The sequence below is a fragment of the Perna viridis genome, chromosome 1, assembly GCF_037379345.1.
Source record: "Perna viridis isolate PV_CMFRI_1.1 ecotype Kerala chromosome 1, ASM3737934v1, whole genome shotgun sequence".
NCBI lineage: Eukaryota > Metazoa > Mollusca > Bivalvia > Mytilida > Mytilidae > Perna > Perna viridis.
In genome coordinates, this window is record NC_142445.1 from 57,825,948 (window position 1) to 57,848,843 (window position 22,896).

At 30.9% G+C, this 22,896-nt stretch overlaps 2 protein-coding genes across 11 annotated transcripts in view; one reads left to right on the plus strand and one right to left on the minus strand.

The window, feature by feature from the left end:
- LOC148629542 (uncharacterized) overlaps positions 1–12,311 on the plus strand; it is a 58,750-nt gene extending 46,439 nt beyond the window's left edge. For all 7 annotated transcript variants that reach the window (XM_088553278.1, XM_088553288.1, XM_088553318.1 and 4 more), the window contains 9 exons: positions 1,063–1,296; positions 6,299–6,385; positions 6,613–6,699; positions 6,962–7,057; positions 7,326–7,433; positions 8,004–8,159; positions 8,697–8,789; positions 9,267–9,410; positions 10,202–12,311. In XM_088553278.1, the coding sequence (XP_088409404.1) occupies positions 1,063–1,296; positions 6,299–6,385; positions 6,613–6,699; positions 6,962–7,057; positions 7,326–7,433; positions 8,004–8,159; positions 8,697–8,789; positions 9,267–9,410; positions 10,202–10,243 (1,047 nt within the window). In that variant the 3' untranslated portion in view covers positions 10,244–12,311. The remainder of the gene's footprint in view (positions 1–1,062; positions 1,297–6,298; positions 6,386–6,612; positions 6,700–6,961; positions 7,058–7,325; positions 7,434–8,003; positions 8,160–8,696; positions 8,790–9,266; positions 9,411–10,201) is intronic.
- The window catches only part of LOC148629544 (DNA methyltransferase 1-associated protein 1-like), a 29,626-nt gene continuing 18,982 nt past the window's right edge, over positions 12,253–22,896 (minus strand). For all 4 annotated transcript variants that reach the window (XM_088553350.1, XM_088553337.1, XM_088553345.1 and 1 more), the window contains exons 2-13: positions 21,981–22,081; positions 21,367–21,455; positions 20,784–20,904; positions 20,092–20,166; positions 19,093–19,311; positions 17,986–18,093; positions 17,454–17,639; positions 14,942–15,013; positions 14,632–14,704; positions 13,976–14,130; positions 13,565–13,729; positions 12,253–13,141 (exon numbers count right to left, since the gene is read on the minus strand). In XM_088553350.1, the coding sequence (XP_088409476.1) occupies positions 13,079–13,141; positions 13,565–13,729; positions 13,976–14,130; positions 14,632–14,704; positions 14,942–15,013; positions 17,454–17,639; positions 17,986–18,093; positions 19,093–19,311; positions 20,092–20,166; positions 20,784–20,904; positions 21,367–21,455; positions 21,981–22,073 (1,419 nt within the window). In that variant the 5' untranslated portion in view covers positions 22,074–22,081 and the 3' untranslated portion in view covers positions 12,253–13,078. The remainder of the gene's footprint in view (positions 13,142–13,564; positions 13,730–13,975; positions 14,131–14,631; positions 14,705–14,941; positions 15,014–17,453; positions 17,640–17,985; positions 18,094–19,092; positions 19,312–20,091; positions 20,167–20,783; positions 20,905–21,366; positions 21,456–21,980; positions 22,082–22,896) is intronic.

The following is a 22,896-nucleotide window of genomic DNA, read 5'->3' on the forward strand; positions in this document are numbered from 1 at the left end:
GGAGTCAGACAGTAGTTTTTTTCACATATATCTTGAAAACCATAAGGTTTAGTCTGACTGGAGTGAAAAGTGTTCAGCATAGTGAGATCTATCTGAGCTGTAATTTTCATTTCAATCTGTTAGGCCATGTTCTAGTTATTGCCCTCTTTCAATATTTATTTTGCTATTTTTAATATTATTTCTTTCAAAAATCTTCTCCTCTGACACTACTTGATCAGTTGGAACCAAATTTGATGTTAATGTTCCATAGAGTATTTTTCATAGAACTGATGTAGGGATTTTTGATCTGTGGAATAACATGATTGCTGTTACTCAAAATAGAACAAAGGGGTCAGTCCAAAGTTTTTCTCATATATCTCCAAAACTGTTAGGTTTAGCCAAATTCTTTCAATTGCTGAAATGGTCCATGTTATAAGGCCTACAAAAAATTTGAAGGGATGTAAAGTTGTCTGATGACTCCATGTAAGAGTTATTGCCCTTGAAAGGTGAAAAATGAAGGGTTTTTTTTTACAGTTTTCAACCAATATCTTGAAAACTATGATAGGCAATATGAAACTTTCTGTTGCTGAAAAGATCCTTATGATAAGATCTACAATAGTTTGTGGGGATCAAAGTTTTCAGACAACTCCTTGTAAGAGTTATTGCAAACAATTATGTTTTAGCAGTTTTCAACCAATACCTTGGAAACTATAATAGATAGAATGAAATTTTCAATTGATGATATGACCTTTATGATAAGTCCTACCAAAATCTTCTTTGAGTCAAAATTGTCAGACAGCCCCTTGTTACAGTTGTTGTCCTTAAAATTCAGGCTACTGGGAGCCTCTTGTTAATGTTTATGGCTGTGAGGGTAAATTTCAGCAAATATTACAAGCTGATAGCTTTTGTTAAATTTAACAAATTACTTTCAAAACAATATTGATAGATTAAAATGTATAATCATGAATGAATATTTCATATGCTTTTTAATGGAAAAGTAAATTAACACAAATTTCATCCTGTTTTTTGTTTTGAAAATCTATTTTTGTTTGCTTTGTTTGTTAAATTTTTGTCTGCTTTTAGCAAAGTAAAGTACCTCAGACAGACTGGTTGAGATTAGGCCTTTGGGTTCCAAGACCACGATACACTGATAGAATTTACTACTCATTAAAATGTCTACCAACAAAAGGAGAGAGTAGATTGTTCCATTCCATGATGAAGAGATCAGCAGTGTCCATGAGAGAGGCCGTTTCTAAATTGGCCAAAGCTAAAGAAAGTTTCTACAGAAGTGATAAAAATATTGAGGAGTTCATTAGGGTAAATTTGCTAGTGAATAGAATTTGATCAAGAAAAAACATTCTTAGAGAAGTCCTAGAATCCATTTCTTATTTTTTTTTTTGCAAAAAATTACCAATAAGATACCCACAAAAAGATTTTCACATACTGAAGGCTGCCATGAAAAATGTAAGAAAAAAAATATGTTTAGAACTACCAATTAAATCATGAAAAAAAAACCAAGTATCATATGGTGATTATGTATCTTCTATACAACATTATGTATAATCAAAGTGCTGAGGCACTGAGTCAAGGAAGACCTAAAAGTAATCAAAAATATTCATGTAACCAAATTGTAACCTAATTAAACAGATCAAAACTTAGTCCTTTTAAAGAATAATCATTTGTTTTAAAGCAGTGTATATTTATATAGTCTGTTTATCAATACATATTTTTGGATCTTCTTTTGTATTGTTTTTGGTATTCCTGGCTGTACACATACGTTGATGTCCTCAAATTTCCTAATACTTACATCAGCATTTCTTACAAAATATGAATTCCACTGAGAATCACTGACTATCAATATTCGATGAATTTTCAAAGTAAGAATGGATCCACACCTTGAAATTTCGGTTTGGAGATGCATGAAGTAGAAATGGATCCTGCAGACTGAAGGAAGTTGAACATAGGCCCAATCTCAAGGGAAAAATGAGCAAAAAAATTGTCCTTGCTTATGCTCACTTTGATGTAGAATTTTTTTGTAATAAGTTTAAACTAAAATTTGTCCTTGTCATTGTTGTCTAGATTAGGCTATGGTATGTACAATTAATGATTACCTTTCTCTAGGAATTTTTTCAGTTCAAACAAGGATAAAAACCCTTGTTGGAAAAATTAATATACAGTTTAAAGATCATTAAACTAAAAACAACTTTGTAGCTCATAGATTTGAGCAATTTAAGATTCCAATTAAGTTGGAAAGTCAATGGTATGTGGTGAATACAAGGAATATGATGTCTTAATCACACATGCACTTTGAGTATAAATTCATCCTTTTTTTCTCTCCAAAACAAAAAAGTTACTAGTAAACACATACCCCATAAGTACCACTTCTTTTATGATGAATCACTATTTGCTGATTGTTTTATACCTGTCTGCCTTCAGTAATGTATGTGCATTTCTTTCATTTTTTCTGCATGATTGTTTCATAAATATGTATAAAATTACAATTCAAGTAACTCCTATGTTTTGCAAATATATAAGGGCTAATGTTTTTTATAGTTTTTTATTAAGAGATGTTGACATATACATTTACAGCTGCTTCATGCTACACATACATGTACCAGCACTTGAGAATCATGAACTTTGTTTCATGCTTAAATAGTGCACCATTAGCACAGAAATGGTCTGTTTTACTTTTGCTTTCTTCTCACTTCATTAAGTGAAACTTCTAAGTGATAACCACAGAAAAGAAATCAAGGAAAAAAATCATAACAGTGTCTGATATATGCAAAATGTTACAATGTAAATTCATGAAAATATACATTTATTTGAACCATATGATATGGAGAAACCTCCTATTGTTGGGAAATATTGTTACATGTGCATATAATTTCATGCAAATCAGGCAAAAATAAAGGTTGGGTGGTTATAACAGTCCCAGTTTTTACTGTTTTTTAAACCACCTGGTCATTATTCTGACAGTGATGAAAACTGGTCAATTGAAAATTTGCAGACAATATTTCTGTCACTATTCATAGTTTTTGTCCTACGTAAAAAAAGCTAATATAGTATATATCTACTATATTTCAGTGTTCTTAAGTTTTATTCTTTTAATGTAAAATAAACATTTCTATCTCTAAAGTAATACAAATTTATCTGAAATAACATAACAAACTTTACAAAAATGAACAGTGTATTTCATGAGCACATCTTTGTTTCAATAACTATTAATAATAGGTAACATACATTTAAGTGTAGCACAGGTTACTTTTCACCTGTCATTGTTAAAACATCATCTCCTCATAACCAGATAGATCATAAAAAGTGGTTTGAAGTGATGAGTTTAAAAGTCATTTCATTTACCAGACAAAAACTTTCTAAATACAGAAAATGGAAAGCTTGCTAAGGATATTGCTTTAGGGCTTCTTCCATGTATGATTTTAGCTACCTGCTGATTTATAATGATGTTTGGACCCCCATTTCAAAATCTCTGGATCAATCCCTGAATATTGATTTATCTATGAGCAGTTAATGTCACATTGTAAAGTAGAAAACAAAATAGATCCATGTATAACTATATTACAAATTTTGTAATTTAATGAATAAAATCTTTAATTGATACTGTGCAGCATATTCCAGTAACCATAAAAGTACATGCACATGTATTTTTGTAGTTTTCATTGTAAATTTCTTGTTCACAGACATATAAATGTAAACTGCAAATTTTGCTAAGAAATATGATTACACTGTTCTACACTAGCAATAAAAACAGTATACCTATCACCAGATTTGAAAATTTTAAATAACTGTGTACATGCAAAGTACATGTATATGAATAAATAATGTATACCTTCAACACTTACCTAGTACATTGTACATATAAGAATGTCCATGAAAATCAGCTCTTAGAAAAGGTCTACTTTTGGTAGCCTTGATATCCAACACATTTTCAATGCACTTTCATGGCCACAGAATTTCTAACATAACTGTATCTTTCTCGTGTCATGAAAATCTTGTTTCTCACTGTATGATCTGCATTTTAAATAAATGTATCTGGTATATCTTGACAATGTACTAAAAAAGAATCATATTGATAATCAGTAATGACTTACATGGATATAATACACATGTACATTGTATTACTATTTCTTTGAATTCCATACTGAATAGTACATGCCAATATCTGCATCACATGCAGTATAACAGGAGACTCCTATATCAACTCAAGGGCCACTGGCCTACGGGTTGATATAGGTCGAGGGTTGATTCTACATATCAAACAGATTTTTGCATGTTATGTTCATTCTTTCTTATATTTTATCTATACAAAATGTACTTCAGTTGTGTTCTGTGCATGGTGTGATAAATGATATGCAATATATGTCTAAGGGTGTGATATAGGTTCATGGGTGTGATATACAGTATGCGATATAGGTCTAGGCCTGTGATATAAGGTATGCAATATATGTCTGTGGGTGTGATATATTATATGTTAATATGCAATTTTATATTGGCCCTGTTTGAGGTCTGCCATATTGGTCAAGAGGATGCCTCAGGACCAATACAGCTATCAAGGCCAGTATGATTGACCTAAACCTATAACAGGGCCAATATGAAATTACATATTTATTGACAATTTTATTAACCAACTCAACAAGATGATTTGTAGAACAGTTGTTTTCATGTTTTTTCAAGAACATGTAGGTTTATTTGCATTTATAAGTCTTAAATATCATTTTTGTATAAAATGGGAGATTTTTTTGTGTTTCTGCAGCTTTTAGTCTTGGTGATCAAAGTTAATGAAATCCAATTCTAACTCAAAATGGTGGTGTCAAACGACCGGAAGTTATGATTCCACATTGGCCCTCTTTTTTCTTATTGGCCCCATATAGATGCCCGGTTTGAATTCATATCAATTGGTCAGTTTTTGACATATTTTAACATATTTTGGATAGTTGGTTAACAAAGGGTACTTGAAATTGGTTTAGGGGTATGATATAGGGTATGCCATATAGGTCTATGGGTGTGATTTAGAGAATGCGATATAGGTCCTATACAGTATGTGATATAGGTGTAGGCCTGTGATATAAGGTATGCAATATATGTCTGTGGTTGTGATATATAGGGTACTTGAAATGGGTTTAGGGGTTTGATGTACAGTATGCAATATAGGTCTAGGGATGTGCAATATACCGGTAAGTCTCGGGGTGTGATATACAGAAGGCAATATAGGTCAAGGGGTGTGATATAGAATGCAATATAGGTCTAGGGGTGTGACATACAGTATGAGATATGTCTAAGAGTATGATGTATGGTATGTGATACAGGTCTAGGGGTGTGATATAGGGTATGGGATATAGGTCTATGGTGTGATATAGGGTATGGGATATAGGTCTATGGTGTGATATAGGGTATGCGATAAAGGTCTATGGTAGGCGTGGAAGTTTGGATTTTTGGAATATGTACATGTACAAATGTATGTGTAATGTCATGGCTCATGTGTCCACTCGTGTCCCAAGGACATTACTTTATTTCACTGGATACCCCTCCTTTTTGATAGTTAAAGATTACCTACTGAATGTGATGAATATGCCACATGACATCATTACCACTGAAACAGAGACATTGTTTATGTCTTTGCTTTGAAATCATAATAATTTAACAATTCTGTTTATTTTCTATTTTAATCAGGAGAAATAAAATTGCAAATCTTGATTGAGCTTTCCTCCCTGTGAATGTTCAATTTGACAAAATAGGCCAGATCTCTGCATCAAAATTTAAATATTTAATATCATGTAATCATTGAAATCTTGCAGTTCTACACATATTAAGTAGCCTTAATATTGTTACACGACCATGTCGTACGAAAAGTAAACATCACATATTTGACATGGAGTATGATAGGCAGTGGAGCGATATCTTAATGCAAACTTTGCAAGGAGAGTATCCCGCGGAGTGTTATTTTGGTAGTTATATGTTGAAATGTCTATCCTGGTTATGTAATTTGGTTGTCGACGATCTCTAAGTCAAGTTCAGTCTATGAATAGACTTCCTTGACTAAAACAGTAGTCTTCATATAATTTTGGAAAATATTTGTATCTGTGTGGCATAGAAACATATATATGCCTATATCACTTCTAAACATATTTTTCCATATGTTCTAAAACAAAGAAAACTTTTCCTGTGTACTATACAATTTAATAAACACAGTTACCAGATTCAATCAATTATTGAGTATCTAACTTGTTAAATTAAATTGTAACCTGTAGAATTTCTTATCTTTAATATTTCAGTAGCAAATATATTTTTAACATTATATTTTCAGAATAAGTTGACCAAAGGACAAGATAACAAGGCAATAGATCAGGATTTAACCTATATCTGCCAGTATAATCCTAAACATGGAGTAAAGGTTAGTTAAGTCTGAATACTGAAACTTTAAAGATATTATATAGTGGTTATAATGTGAAGTTGCTAAAACGGTACACTCCTTATGACTGTGGAACAAAGAAAATGTTTTATTTCATTTTTTCTCCAATTGTTTTCTTATCTTCAATTTATGAAATCATGTACATGTATAAAATATGGTTTAACCGTGGTACTAAAGTAAATAATGAATCTCTGTTTTTTTCCTTGTAGATAGCAGTTGATAGTGCAATGAATCTTCCATGGACCAACTTTACTCATGCTCATATCTGTCTCAATCCACCAGGAGCTTTTTATATGGTAAGTTATTCTGTCTGAAAACTTTATTTATATTTTGATCATATAGTTACATGGGCGATGAGCTGAGGTGGGTATTCTTTGGTCACAGTATTCATTTTTCTGGTTTGTTTATTGATGATCATCATGTTTGGTTCACAGATTGCCCAGGACTTGAGATAAATACATGTATTACTTTGAACATCACTAATTTGTCAAGTAATGTAATCTTATCACTGATGATATGAAATAAGAACAAACTATTCCTCCATATTTTTTTTTACAGGGAACACCCCATGCTGCCTATGACAAGCTGGCATTTTCAGAAATATTGGATATGAAGAGTACCAATACCTCACCAACGTGGAAAGATGGATTCAAGGTACAATTTTAGTATTTGTCAATTATTAAATTGAATTATGAAATGATCCCTGTGTAATAAATTTTGGTAATTCACATTACTGACGGACTTTCCTCGACCAAAATGTTACTACACTATTCTCTTGTGATATTTGGCATTGATGATTTGAAAAATCAATCGGATGATTAAAAGATTTAAAATTTATTTGAAAATAACAATATATTATTGAAAAAAAAATGTTTGTTATAACTGCTTGGGAAGTAGTTAATCCATGGCATAATATTTACAGCATTTCCCAAGGAGATCATTCCACAGATTTTTATGTGCAATCATTCATCTACAAGAAGTCCAAGTTACCATAGCCAGGGATAACTATAAGTATGGCTTGTTAGAACAGGTATGTAATTTTATTTGTTAGGACAATATGTACTGAAAATTCTTTCATGGTTTCATAATTATCGTACTCCCACTTTGAAGGAGGGAGGGCTATTCTGTCAGGGCTATTATATCAGTATTTCTGTCTGTCACACTTTTTAACAGGTTTCTTAGCAACTATATGTGATAATCACTTCATATTTTGCAATAAGTTTTATATGAGTATGCCACATCATTGGATTCATTTTTTTTACTTCTGCGCTAAGAACTTCCTGTTAGCTGATGCGGTCTATGTGTTGACCACACAATGAAGTTTGGGGTGCAGAGTATTACTAGTGGGCTTTTTGTCACAGATTTATTGTTAAATTTAGTGATCAATATTTTAAACATCCAGTTAGTTTTGCATTAGGTTTTGTTAACAAATTAAGCATTCACTGGTTTCACTTTCAGGTAAAAAATAATTATAGACACTGATATTTTACTTAGGGTATGCTTTGCAGTAAAATATCTTTTAAATAAAGTGGAAATAAGACACCAAAAACTGCTGATGTAAAGTGTACCACTTATACTAATATTTTTTGGATGTTTACAGGCTTGGACAGCTGTGCAGATTTTTGTAGATAAGTATGCCTACACAACAACATTCCAACTACCTCTTTTCCAAGGTTCACCAACACCTCAGATGTTAAAACAATTGGCTAGAGAGCCATGTAGAGATTGGATGGAGAGGAATATCAGAAATAATACTGTAAGTTTTCATTCTTGATCTAACTCATATATGTAAGGTATATCTTCCAGAAAAATATTTTTCTAGTAGTGAGAATTATTTGATTACACATTCTTGCTGGTTTTGCCATTGGCAACAAAAAAATTTAAATTAGCCGTAGAAAATCATTTAAATATATTGAATACTTCAGGAAAGGTTAGTTTTAGACTCTGTAACCCTCTTTAAATAAAGTTAGACTGTTTAACCCTTTTTAAATAAAGTAATATTATTAATACATTTTTGTACCTCATCCAAAACTACAGGAGTAAGTACTAGGACAATGCATACCTGTGAATTCATAAGAACAAGATTACTTATATTGTTACCCCCCCCCCCCCAAAAAAAAAAAAACCAAACAAACAAAAACAACAAACAAACAAAAATGGAAAAAACAAAACAAAAAAAACAACCAGTAACCTTCCTACCACAAAGATTTTAACCTCACTGAAATTTCCAAAGGCTTCTGTTCAAGTAAGATGGAATTCAGGGTGCATATAATTTATGCTCTATATGTTGTAGATTTACTTGTTGGAGGGAGCTTCAGTATTTGTCAGAGTAGCTGATGGTAGGAGAGATGATGAACTTTCAGGAAATGTTACTGCTAGTAAATTGGTATGTTGTTTCAACCAGATATAGATATTCTGGTAGTCCTACTTGATTACAATATTCTGGTAGTCCTACTTGATTACAATATTCTGGTAATCCTACTTGGTTATGATATTCTGATAGTCCTACTTGGTTATGATATTCTGTTAGTCCTATTTGTTTAGGATATCCTGGTAGTCCTACTTGGTTACGATATCCTGGTAGTCCTACTTGGTTACGATATCCTGGTAGTCCTACTTGGTTATTTTGATTCAGTTTTCTAGGAACTTTGCACATCAAAATCTTATATAACAGGTATGTAAATCATTGTCAAATTATTCAAAATGATATTTGTAGATCATGATTTTTTAGGAACCATATCTTTGCTAGAAAGTGCCATAATAAAAAATGTAGTCCCGGTCTTATTCATTGAACAATATCTCAACATACATTCATGACCATATGTTTGCTATTGGTGACATCATAAGAATATAATCATTGTAGGTTGAAGTCAACACTGACTATATCCCAGCTCAGCTAGAGGCAGATTATACACGAGAGAAACCAGGCAAAGTATTAGAATCTCTGGTACCACAGGGCAAATCTCCCGACCAATTCAATGATGGATTATCTATCAAATTCAAAAATGTAAGTTCCAATATCAAAGCTTTTTATACTCCCTGCAAACAAAATTTGGAGGTATATAAGAATCCCCCGTTCATCTGTCTGCATTACTTGTTTCAGTGAATTTTATAGAAAGTATGTGCATCATATGTAGATGTCAATGAAGAAATGTATTTCCTGTCAGAAGACTCCAGAGGGAAATAATTTAAATGTTTTAACCTTTCAAGTGCAATTCTTCCAAAACCTTTCAAAGGAATTTGATGAAATATTTCTTTGGAAAGTTAGGCATTATATATAGATGTGAATAAAGGAATGTGGTTACAGTAAATGGACTAGGAAGGGCGATATTTGTACTTACGGGTTTTACATTTCATATTTATATCTCCATTTGAAGTAAGTATCCTCTATGTGAACTCTCACAGTATTTTAAGAATTGATTTATGAAGATTTTATAAATTTAGCGTAGAAAAATTCTGCATTGATTACTGTTAAAGTACTTTAATTCGTGGATTAGGGAAGAAACACAAGTTTGTGGATTCTTGAATTCATGGTTTTAAGATCATCAGTATACACATCAATGAAAATATCCTTTTTGATGGGAACCAAATTTAGTGGATTGGCTTTCCCAGGAAAACCAAGAAAATTGGTACCCCACAAACAAAAGTTACTTTTACAGTAATTGATTATCAAATGACAATTTAAGGTTTTTATATAGATAGTAACTTCTTTCATTATAATAGTACAAATATTGGTGATTGGAAAGTATAAGAAATGTCTGAATCAATGTTAGTATTTATCTATGCTTTCTGTTTTAGTTGGTGTATAAACTATATGAAGAAGACAAAATTAGCAAATAATCAGAAGAGTTTCACAGAGAATCTAGTTCTTCCTTTGACATTAAAATCATACTATTATTTACAGAATTACTGATTGCAGCTACTAGTAGAAGTGATAAGCATTAGTCTTTGTAAGGATCTGGCAAAAATGCAAAATCACATATAATAAGTTATTACATTGTTCTCCAACGCTCATGATGATCTACCAAGCTAGTACTTCTACCCATTTGAAGAATTTAGGAAAAATGAATTATCTGCCCCTGAATTGTTTCAGTCGTAACCCATTTTACTGAAAATGTATACCAAATCTGGACTATCATTTGTTCTCAAATTACTAATAATAAAACTCTAACAAAAGTGGATATGATTCTTACAGAGCCTAGTACTTAGCTTCTGTGACCTGTTATTTGTTGTATTATGACATTTACATTCTAACTACATCAAAAAGGTCATACATATTTTTGCTTGGTTTATAATGAGTATTGTAAGATTGTTGAGATCATGTTAAAATATAGAGAGAACAAACCAATTCTTTCCTTTCATGTCAACATAACATACTAGTATCAGTGGTGTTTAAAACAACAGTAAGTTCGTTAACCCTTTCTTTACTTGTGTTCTACCATAGTAGTCAGACAAGATAGAAAGTGTTAATGAATTCAATAGACTTCAAGTTTTTTTTGTGTTCAGTCTATTTATTTATCAATTATTGAGTATTTTTTTAAAGTCACTTATTTTGTAATTTTATGAAAATGTATTTATTTGAATATTTTTTAAGTGGATGTGTCTGTATAACTTTTCCAGTGGATTTGTTTTTGTTATGATATAATATAGTACTGTATAGATAAGTTAGATAGTTAGTAAATTATATGCAATATTTTCTGTTTTTGTGTTCATGGGTTATTTAAAACAATTGTTGAGCGATATACTGTACTTAAATGCACACGTATTGATAAAAATGTAGTTTTTTTTAGTTCACCTTGCCATAGGCCATGTGAGCTATTGCTATCACTTTGCGTCTGTCGTTGTTAACAATTTCTTCAAGCAAACCAGGTGAGAAATTCAGGCTCCAGGGAGCCTCATGTTTTTCTTTCTATCAGTGTGATACTGTAAATTTGAAATATTGTGCTGTAATTGTAGAGATTTTTTTTTAATCTAGAGCTGAATTGTTTTTCTTCACCTAAAAATGTCCAAAATAAGTGAGTTATTGTGAATTTTCTTGCAATAAAAACTTTGCATTTTTTCTTGTTTTACAGTATTATACAGCCTTGTCATACAATATTATTTTTGTGTGTTGTATATTTCCTTTAATATTGTTCCAAAATGTACATGTATTGGAACAACCCAAACATGATTAGGTTAATTAGTGCCATACTTCTATAATGTATCTGTAGTAATTACTTTTTAAAAAAAGTGCCCAATAGGAAAGGAGTGGACATTAATTTCTATGTTTTAATTCAGATATTATTGCTTGTTATTATTAATCCATTTTATCAGTAATGCAATTTTGATTTTTGCAATATCCAAAAGAGCTTTCCTTCACTCATATTGAAAATACAAACATGTGAGTTTTAATTTTTGAAATTAAAGCCTTGTCACACTTTTTCATAATTAAAATTACAAGAATATCTAAAAATTTGAAGTTCATGTATATACATGTACCTTTGACCATAGCATTTAGAAAATATACCTCATCTTTTCCATTAATAATCATAAGAACACATAGTGTGCCATTTCATGCACAGCAAAGGATTTAAGGAGAATTTCTAACATTGAAATGTAGCTTCTTGATTTCCCCCCTAAATTATTTACTGTTAACTAAGTTTAAAGTTGATTTGATGTAATTGTTAAGTCAGGTTAATCTGTAAATAAAAAAAACTACATCATGATGCTGACATTAGTACTAGTTTATATTTATTGATGATTTAAATCCGTCCAGGACATTACACAATTTTTTTTTATATTTCTATGTGATTTGCAAATATATTGTTTCAGTTTTGTACATTCTTGTTAATTATACATTTAAATGATCCTTCAATTTATTTATTTTATTGTCATTTAGTTTTAATACAATTAAAAGATCCTGAAGTACCTTAGTAATTATGTGTTGGTATAGTTTATAGTACTGTAAAATGATTGACCAGAAAAAAAAAGAAAAAATGCAGGGAAAAAAATGTCTGAAGTAGTAGAACCAATGGAAGCAAGAAAACGGAATAAGTTAAACAACTTGCATCTGAGAATTCTACAAAAAAAAAAAAAACCTCACAAGGTCCTTGGCATTCCCACAATGCCTTTTAAAAATTAAACTAAATTTTGATACTAAAAAGGAAAAGTTTTCTCATCTATTTAAAATGTTTCATTAAAAAACTCTGTCTAGATGATGGTTCTCTGACTGAACTATTCAGTGTATGTAGGGTACAGAACAGGTAGTTTTAGAATTAATATTTAATCCAATTCATGTCTTCATCATAATATAATTAAATTATTTCAAAACTACTTCAGAATTATGAATAGTTTTGAGTTTCCTCTATTGAGGTATGATAATTGAGGGTTCAAAATAAATGGTTTAAGTACTGTATGTTATTTCTTTACTGTATAAGTTTTGGGATGATGTCATGCTATATTACATCACATTATACATGTAGTATGTAACATGTGACTTCATGTTTCACATAGAAAGCAGACTTTCTTAGCCATTTTGCAGGACAACATTAAGTTATTTTTTTATCTTCCAGTCCTTTAAAGTGGTTTTCCAATCAGCATTTTACAGTCATAGCAATTCATGCTGGTAATGCTTAGAATCTTGATCAGATTGTAACAGCAAATATTTTGTCCCTTAAAGAAGACAATAAGATTTTGCTACACTTTCTGTTTGATTTTCTTCAGAATGTCTCTCTGTTCTAATGCTGCTTTTCTTTTTCTCTGTAAAGGACAGAATATTACTATCAACAGCTCATCAAACTGTACCAAATGATACCTTTAACACAAACAGACCATTACATTAATTATACTTTATCAGATAGTTTAATATTAGTGACAGCTCCTAAACAAACCAACTATAGTTCATACTTGAACTATTTAGATGTTTAACTCGTACAGCAAACTAAAATTTGTAATGCTTAATATGTAATGAACCGGTACCTTGTACATCACTATCATAACAAACAGAATCTGAATGTTGTCTCATGTACTAAATTGAGAATATTTAATTCAGACAACTCACTTTGGCAAAACTATGCTTTTAAACAGCTGATACAATTAGTATTTAGTTGGTAACCCATACTGTTTCTAGTCACCAACACTGATAAAAACATGTTCCTATAGAAAGACAAAACAACAACTTACATTAGGTGTACCAGGCTGTGATCCGACAACATCTATAGCCTCAGCTAACTTCTTCTGTTTGGATGGTGAGTCAGGTGTTACACTTATGGGTGTGGTTAACAAGGAGGTTTCTGGAGCAGGTGTTGTTGGGGTGTCAGGTAAAACTAATCCCTCAATTGTTGATAACTAAAATTTAAAAATGTATTTATCATTGCTAATTGTAATACTAACCTTATAGTATGAATGATCTGAGGGGCTCTCTGTTCTACAAAAGTTATCAAGCTTAAAAAAAAGTTAAGTGTTTCCATAGTGAAATGGTTGTGAACTATACGGCAGGAAAAAAGGCTTATAGAGTGACTACAAATATCATTTTTATGAGATTGTATCTTGTTTGTGAACATCAAATATACAGTAAATTAAATCTGCTATTACCTTCCCTGGTGCTACTGTGTCTAGTCTATGTCGTAATGTTTCTAATTCATAATCACAATTGGCTAATGCAAGTTTCAGTTCATATAATAACACAATATCTTGTCGTAATTCATTGAATATCTGAACAACTTCATCTGTGGGCATAGGGTTAAATTCTGAAAAAAAAGACACTTGAATGTATACATAAAGATTAGCAAATAAAGATACAGAGAAATCAGTCAGATGGCAGACTTGTCATACCTATACCTTAACAGATCTTTAATATAACTTAAATACCACTACATTATCTTTTCTACAGTTTTACAATATAACGTTCCTTGCAAACACTCAATAGGTCTAAGGTTGTTATCCATGCATATATTACAATACTTTCATCTCAGACCAAAAGGTGCTTTTTTTTATGAAAATTCATCTGTTCTCATTTATTCTGAGTACATCTCTGCTATACTACTAGCATTGTTTTCTTTACTGTGTACAGATAATACTGAATATTCAGAAAAAAGACAAATTGCATTTATTTATAATTTTGATTCTGTAATTACAACATAAACTGTTACTTGATGTTTTGTCAAGTATGCAGTGATCTTGTCAACCTTAATATGATATCATGTTTGAGTACCAATGACATGTTTGAATATAAATATACACAGACTTACCAATACCCAATTCCTCAAGTACTTGTTCTATAGCCTTCATTTTCTTTTGACCTATAGATGCTGGTAATTTCATCTACAAAAAGTTGACAATATATTTTGACTTTTTCTATATAAGAAATATACTTGATACATTCTTTGAGCAAGAATGAATTCATATATCCAATGAATATTCATGTTTAAAATGAAGGCCAAATGTAATTGAATGATCATAGGTCTGAAGTCTATTTGATGTACTGATTGTTCATTAATTTAACATGTGTAAAATTTATAATTGTTGAATTCCTACATACAATATTAAAAAACAACTCACCCTCTGACTTCTAAGTGACACCCCTGATGTCTTGAAGTCAGCAAACTTAATACCTGACTGATCTGGTGTAACCTACAACAAAAAACATACCATGAACAACTATATTAGTACATTTGCTTTCTTAAATAAAATATGAAATAAATACATAACGCTTTCTCACATAAATTTAATATTGTTATAAGAATTTGCAACTATAATATTCTCCAAAACTAAAAAAAACAGGTACAGAGGCATATAATATAGTACACAATACAGTACATGTAATAATACAATTTAAAATACAGAAATGAACACATGGAGGGTACGCTGGTTATATAATCAAGCACAAAAACAGCTACCCAGGCAACAATATCACAAAGTCATAAGTGTAAAGTTGATCAAAAGTAATGACATCATAACAGAAAATAGCACTGTTACGTCATAACTTGCGATCAATTTTACACTTAAGACTTTTTGTGAAACTGATGCCAGGAGACTATCTTTTTATCAATAATACGAATGAACTTGCAAAGCTTTGTCAAGTCCGATAAATTATGATTATTCATTAGTTTACTAAGTTTGTTAATGTTTGGTTGGGTATAAAATTTTGGGTTTCAGACATAAATTTCCAAGTGATTTACATGTGAAAAAAATTATGATACTCATTCCCAATATATTGAAAATTACAAAAATTACATTTTCTGTCTCGCTAGGAATGTTTTGCCATCTGACAAATTCCATGGGTAATTTGTGATTCATGGTTCTGAATCAGAATAGTGTAATAGTGTAAGACAATTTTTATGATTAAGAATGTTAAAATACTGTAAACATATTAATTTTTGTGGTTGCCTATTTTCACAGATTCTGTCAAATGAAAATATTCATGTTTATCAATTTTCACATATTCAAAAAACTTGTTTGTGCTAAATGGTGTTCAAATTCATTCCGCAGGTACTATTTTTTACGTTTACAGTAGTTTTGACACATTATCATTCATGTTGTGATGTAAATTGAGTGTTTATTCTGCAGGCTGCTTAACAAGAAGATGTCAGAACGGATGAACAATTACTTGGTAAATAACCATTAATTTTACCATTAATAATAGTGGTGGTTACCTTGCACTGTCAAGCACTTTACCAGAGTCATAGGGAAAGTGGCACAGTTATTTACTTTACCACAATTCATGGTTAACTGGTTTATCATATTACATGGTTAAGACTGATAATAAAAATCATTGAATCCATTTTACCATAAAATATGGTTAAATACTGTAATATTTCAAAATTAGGTCTCTATAGATAAATAAGCAGGTAATTCATTTTTTTTTAAAGGTTCATGAAGTATGATTTGGCATTGCAGGACAAGTATGGTGTTTTTTCAGCTCTTCTGACTGTTCTCCAGCATCATATAATGCAGCTTTCCTTTCATGTCTTAATTTGCCCACATTATCCTCTAGATCTGTTGTTACCTTGTCAATGAAGTGTTGCAATGGTTTCACCTCTTGAACATTCTGATCATGTTTTTCCTTAAAATCATTGAAGATATTGCTGATTCCCTGCAGATCGTTACTTAAGCACAGATGGTACTTCTAATGTTTTTTTATCTCTCCATTGGGTTCTGATTGATGCGTCTTAAGGATTTTCAGATTCTGTTTGAGTGCATTGCTAGTTTTCTTCAGCTTGTTAACAGTTGCATCAATATTATTAACTCCTGTTTTCATTTCTATGAAACTTGTAGCTAGATCATTTATACTTCTGCAGAATTCATTAATCTTGGTGAGGTTATTTTCAATGTATGCAATCTACCAACAATTCCAACCAACATCTTAATCAACTTTTCGTTCTTTTCCTCCTACAAAACCTCCCAAGTCAGATAAACTGTTTGCCATTGTGCCCACTTGTATAGACCCTCATTTAATTAGAAGAGAAGTTGTCTGTTGGATATTTTAATCAAACAGTTTTGGAAGGTCTCTGGAATTTACATTTTGGTGAAGTATCTTTAATATTTATGAAGTTAATGATGTTACGATTTACAAAGTCATTATTCCTTTAAGGATATCAGCGTGTCAATTAAAACACATATTTTTATGGGTTTTTTTTTACACATCATCTGGCTATTGTACGATAAGCAAATACAAGGATAATAACAATTTCTCTAGTTACCAAAAATAATGGTAACTCCTTAAACTGGTAAAACATTAAAACAATTCTTACAACTTACTTTATAATTGACTCCAGTCAACATTATTCCTTAATCAAAACTATTTGAATCCAAAAACTGTGGACCAATCAACTTTATCAATATCACAGTAGAAGTTAGTTTATACAAAATAACATAGATTGGGCAAAGAGAACCAACCAATCACAAAGCTTATTCCAATCAAATTGAATTAAACCAATTTGTTTAATAAATTTGCACCAATAGAATAAGTCTTGTTTTTTGTATTTAAAATATAATCAGAAACTTGTATATCAAAATAGAAATACAGTAACAGAAGGTGTTGCAGGTTGACAAATAAGCTGTTAAAACATACAACTTCTTTAAATTTCTGTTGTAAGTGAATCTTTTTCTTTGTCTGTCGTTTATCAGCCTTCCTGCTGTCTATATTGCTGTCTGCAGCTGTTATCAACTTCTGTAGATCTTGTGTTTTCTTCTCTCGTTCTTTCTTACGTAATTCTATCTTCTTCAGTTCAGCAATTAAATGTTCTTCTTCTTCAATCTATAACATGCATGTATATAATTATTCCATGTTCCAACAACTTTAACTCAAGCACATGTTCAGTAATTTACACTTTAATAGGGATAATGAGAACAGTTTTTGACATGAGATGTTTATAGATGTTTTAATGTAGTAACTGAGAAATTCTGCTATAGAAGAAAAGTTTTTTTTTATATTTACAACATTTATTTATGATATTGTTTTTCAGTCAATTCACCCAAATTTTCATTTATTAAAGATAACTTCCCTCATTTAGTTTAATTTGAATAAAATGAATCATCATAAGATGAAAAAAATTCCTGTAGACATAAATACTGAGTACAATAATTACTGAGTACAAAGTTACCTTCTCCTGTGTCCTATCAAATAGTTTAGTCAGCTGCAGCTTTCTTTTTCTCTCATGGTCTGCATCAAATGCCCAAATCTTGGGATCTGTTCCTTGTGGAGCTCTGACCTGGAAAAGATATCAAAATTATTTTTATTGTCATATAAATCTATATGTCTGATGTCATAAATAAAATAGATCATACGAAAATATTGGTATATTCCATTTATTTCAATAGTATACCTTAGTAACAAAAAAAATTTTTCATCAGAATTAAGATTTTTTGGGCAAACACATTCTAACATCATATGAACTCCCAGATTACTTTTTATTAGTTTTTAACATCCTTAAACATGGAGACTTACAGTTCATTATGCACACAACATAGCAAAACATTTGAAATTCAATGAAAAAATTCAAAATCAGACCAAACATTTTCGTGTATAACTCAAAAACTGTAACAGATATCTGAAATCTGACTGACAAATTTTCAAGGAATCCATTGAAAAAAAATTTCGAAATCTGACCAAAACTATAAAAGTAGATTTATTGGGGTGTAGCCCATTTTACCTCTTATAAGTCAAAAATAGTAAGAAATATCTGAAATCTGATTAGCAAATGCAGGAAGGTAATTTCATATGGAATCCAATAAAAAATTCTTAAAATCGGACCAAAAATGAACAAGTTACTGTCTCGACATTAGAAAAATGCATGTTTTTGACCCCCCTTTTTGGTCCCTTATTTCTGAAAAGTTGAAAAGTCTTTACCACCAAATCAATCCAAGTCTGACCATTGTGGTATAGATTATTGTTAAACAATGCAATGACATTCCTATGCTTTTAATGGAGTTTTATAGTTGAATTCTATGTAATGCCTGTTTTGGGTCCCTTTTTGGCCCCTTATTCTAAAATGGTTGGGACTATAACCCCCAAAAACAATACCAACCTTCCTTTTGTGGTTATAACCTTATTATAAAGTTCATAAAGATCAACTAACTAATACTTCAATTATTGCACAAAAACCAAGTGTCTACAAACAACGACAGCAATTTTTTTGTGGTTAGATATCATAGTATCCTTCTCCCTTCATCCCTGATAAGTGAGTATGTTCACAAATTCATAATTCTACCTTTGTGAGTATATTACAGATGCCGTAGTATCTTTCTTTTAAGTCTTCTACACTTCTGTCTGAGTATTTTTCCCTGTCCCACCTATCATGTAAAACAACAAATCGTAGGTCAAATCGTTTACAAAGTTCAAATAGATGGTCAGTTTCCTGTCTTGTCCAGTTATCATCATGAAGATGTTGTTGGTATTCTAAGTCAGAATATGTTGGAATCTCTACTGCCTGAAAAAGTTATGTAAATAAAACTAGTCAAATTCTTCCTTTTAAGTACTAAGAAAATAAATTAGAGGCTCTAAAGAGCCTGAATCACTCACATGGCTTGATAGGCAACATTCTATTTTTTGTTAAAGTGGCTGTGTATTTTCTCGGATAAAAACTCCTAATGCTCATCCTAAGAACAATCATATCAATTTTTTTTTTAAATAGCAAAAAGACGCTCAAAAGGGCAATAAATCCAACACGGCTTTACAGATTTACATGAAAATTTGACAACAGATAGACCTCATCATAGCGAAAATGTTTACTTCATTAGAATTAGCTAAATCTAACAATTTTGGAGATAAATGCAAAAAACTAGTCTGACCCCAAGTTTTATCTTAAGTAACAGCACCCATGTTTTTGACAGATCATAAATCCCAATATCAGATCAATCAGAATACCCTAAGGAACATTCATACCAAGTTTGGATCTAATTGGTTCATTAGTTTCAGAAGAAAATTGTTTTGAAAAATTGGGCCATGTGAACTAAATTAATAAATTATGAGTTAACTAATCACAGCAAAAAACATTTTAATCACAAATGTAAATAAAATTTATATTTTTATGACACAGAGGATATATTTTTAATGACACAGAAATATCTGCAGTTACCAATTGTCATTACAACCCAAAATACCCTGTAATCAATCTAGCCATAACAACACAATTAGCAAAAATTATATTTTAACTATTGATATTTTCTTAAAAAAGACTTCGTATTGATCATTAACACAAGTTATTTACTTTATTGAATCTGGCAAATGGATAATCTTTCCCTTCATCAGCAGCTCTCCTCCAATGGTGAAACACTGCTCCATCCTGAAAGACAATAACTCAGAAATAAATATTTACTGTACATCATAAAATATAGAGAATAATACATGGCAAAAACTGTAGTGTATCACATACTGTATTATCCCAAGATATCTATATCAACATGAAAGCCTTTGGCCTGAGGGCTGATATTGGTTGAGGGTTATATGGAATGTGATACAGACTTTGCCATCTAATATACATTTTATAATAAATTTAATTAAGTGTCGTTTACAGTATACAAAATGTCCAAGCCCTGCAAGGAAAATGATAGAGAATTCTGATTAGGGATGTGATAAAGGTTATGTTTTTTTACTTTTTCATGATATTCAATACAGCTGTATTTAATACTAAATATATGATAAAAATATATATACATGTATCAACTTCATTAAGATATCATGAGCCATTTTAACTCTAACAGTTAATTATATAACCACAAACCTTAAACCACAATTTCTATTATTTTTTCTTTGTAATGTTTAAGGAACAGCTAGTGTGGGTGCTGAGTTTCACAAGTGAGGTAGTAATTCTCTGTCAAAATTTGGAGATGGCAAAGATAGAAGAGCTTTTATTGTCTTCTTTCCATGGATCTGACAAATAAGCAGTATATTTGACACTACCTTTCTAGCAGGATTAGTAAATGGCATCCATTTCCATGGTCTGACTTTACTGATACCAATCTTTGCTTTCATCTGTTTGTATCCCTGATTTGTATCTGTGGGTATCAATGGAGGAGCATCTCTAGGAAAAAATTTTTTTTTTTATCAAAGATAGCTATGCTATAAAAAAAAATAAATGGGAGAAAAAAATGCATTAGGTCAAACTCCATGCAAGTATCAAAAACAACATTCTGAACACAATATGTACAACAACCATTAATCTATACATAAATTGTACATAATTGTGACACATGCTGTATTCATGTATAAGTAAATGCTACCTCACAAGTACATGTACCAGTGGCTACATACATGTACATCAAACCCAACAACAAAAGAAAACATTTATAAAAAAGTATACTTTTACTGTTTTGGGTTTAAGTTGAACACTTGCACGTTTGTTGTTTTACCTTATCTTAATTTATTTTCCATTCAGAAAGAAACATGTTTATCTATTCTTTAACAGTTTACATTAATATCAGTAAGTAAGCTGCGCTTAACTTTGTGCCATTAAATACAAAAAAATAATACTGGCAGTTCTTACTTGTTGTCTGTCCATAAGAGACCCCATAATTCCCTGTGCATTCCTTCTGGTCGTTTGAATGATACATCTGATTTTCTTATTGGTTTTTTCTGAGTTATAAAAATACAATCATCATTCACAACTGATTTACAATAAAAAAGTACAAAATGTATCAACAAAAATAAATATCATTACATCAATTAACTTAAACCTTCCTTCAAACTGTTTTGAAAATAGATGTATAAATGTTCATAAATCATATCAACCTTATCACTTAAAAAATACTAAAAAATTACTGTATTTTGTAATTCATACTATTGTGCATATTTTTCTGTAATTTTGATACTATTAATATAAAAAATTCATATCATTTTTAACAGAATTCTTTTTTTTTCCATTTTCTAGAAAATCCAATTTCAAAATAGATTAAACCTGCATCTTGCAAAAGTTCTATTTAAACATTTATAGGCACAATCAACATAACAGTTTGTATTGGCTTTTTTTTAATCTTTTTTCCCCTTCGTGTCACAAAAGCTCATTATTTTTTTCTGAAAAAAACCAAGCTAATGCACACATACAGACACACACACTTTTAACATTCTAAGAATACAAACTCTATAATGGGATATGATTACCTTGTTGTCATTCATTAATGCATCTTTTGTCATAAACTTGCTCCCTTGATCAAGTTCCAAAATATCTCGAATATCAGATCCTCCACCTTCCATTTTGATTTCTGTAAAAGTATGAAAAAGTCAAATTTTATTTTTATAAAAAATTATCATGTATAAACCATTTCAGATTAGTGTATTTCCAGGCCATGTTATTTTGCTATTCTTACATATACACATGTACATGTATTTCACTGTCTTCAGTTCAGGGTCTAAAATTTATAACAAGCTCAGGGATAAAAATCAGCAATTTGGGCTACCAGCTTGTATTTCCTAATCTTTACCCCTGAAACTCCCACATAAAATTTATTTTTATGGTAGATTTGCAGAACAGGTTTTTGCACTACTCTCCAAGGGCTATTAAGTAGGATCCTACTAAATATCAGGCAAGAATTTTCAAGTTTTGGGAAGACTGCTATTGTAGACCACTCATTCATTTTAATCAAGTAGAAATTTAAATCAGGGGTCGCGCTGGGCATCGCCAATGTTGCAATTTGCGATTTTTTATTTGATCTGGCGACAAAAATAACCAGTTGGCGATTTTCTTGGCGCCTAACTTTTGTATATTAAAACTGACAGGAAGTTTATCAGCAAGAGATATTTTCTCTAATTATCAAATTATGTTGACACCTGGTCAAAGTTAACTGACCATGACCAATTTACGACTGAAGGCAATTAACGGTAATTAGACCAGACGACCGTGAGTGACAATATCATCATGGGAGGTGTCAATCAAATGTAAATATATTATTGAGCCAATCAAAACTCTCATCATCTGGTCAAAGGTAAACACAATTATGGCCATGTGCATGTGGCTACATACAAGTTTCACCATGTGATACATTCAGAAACAGACTTACCTAATAACAGAATAAATTAA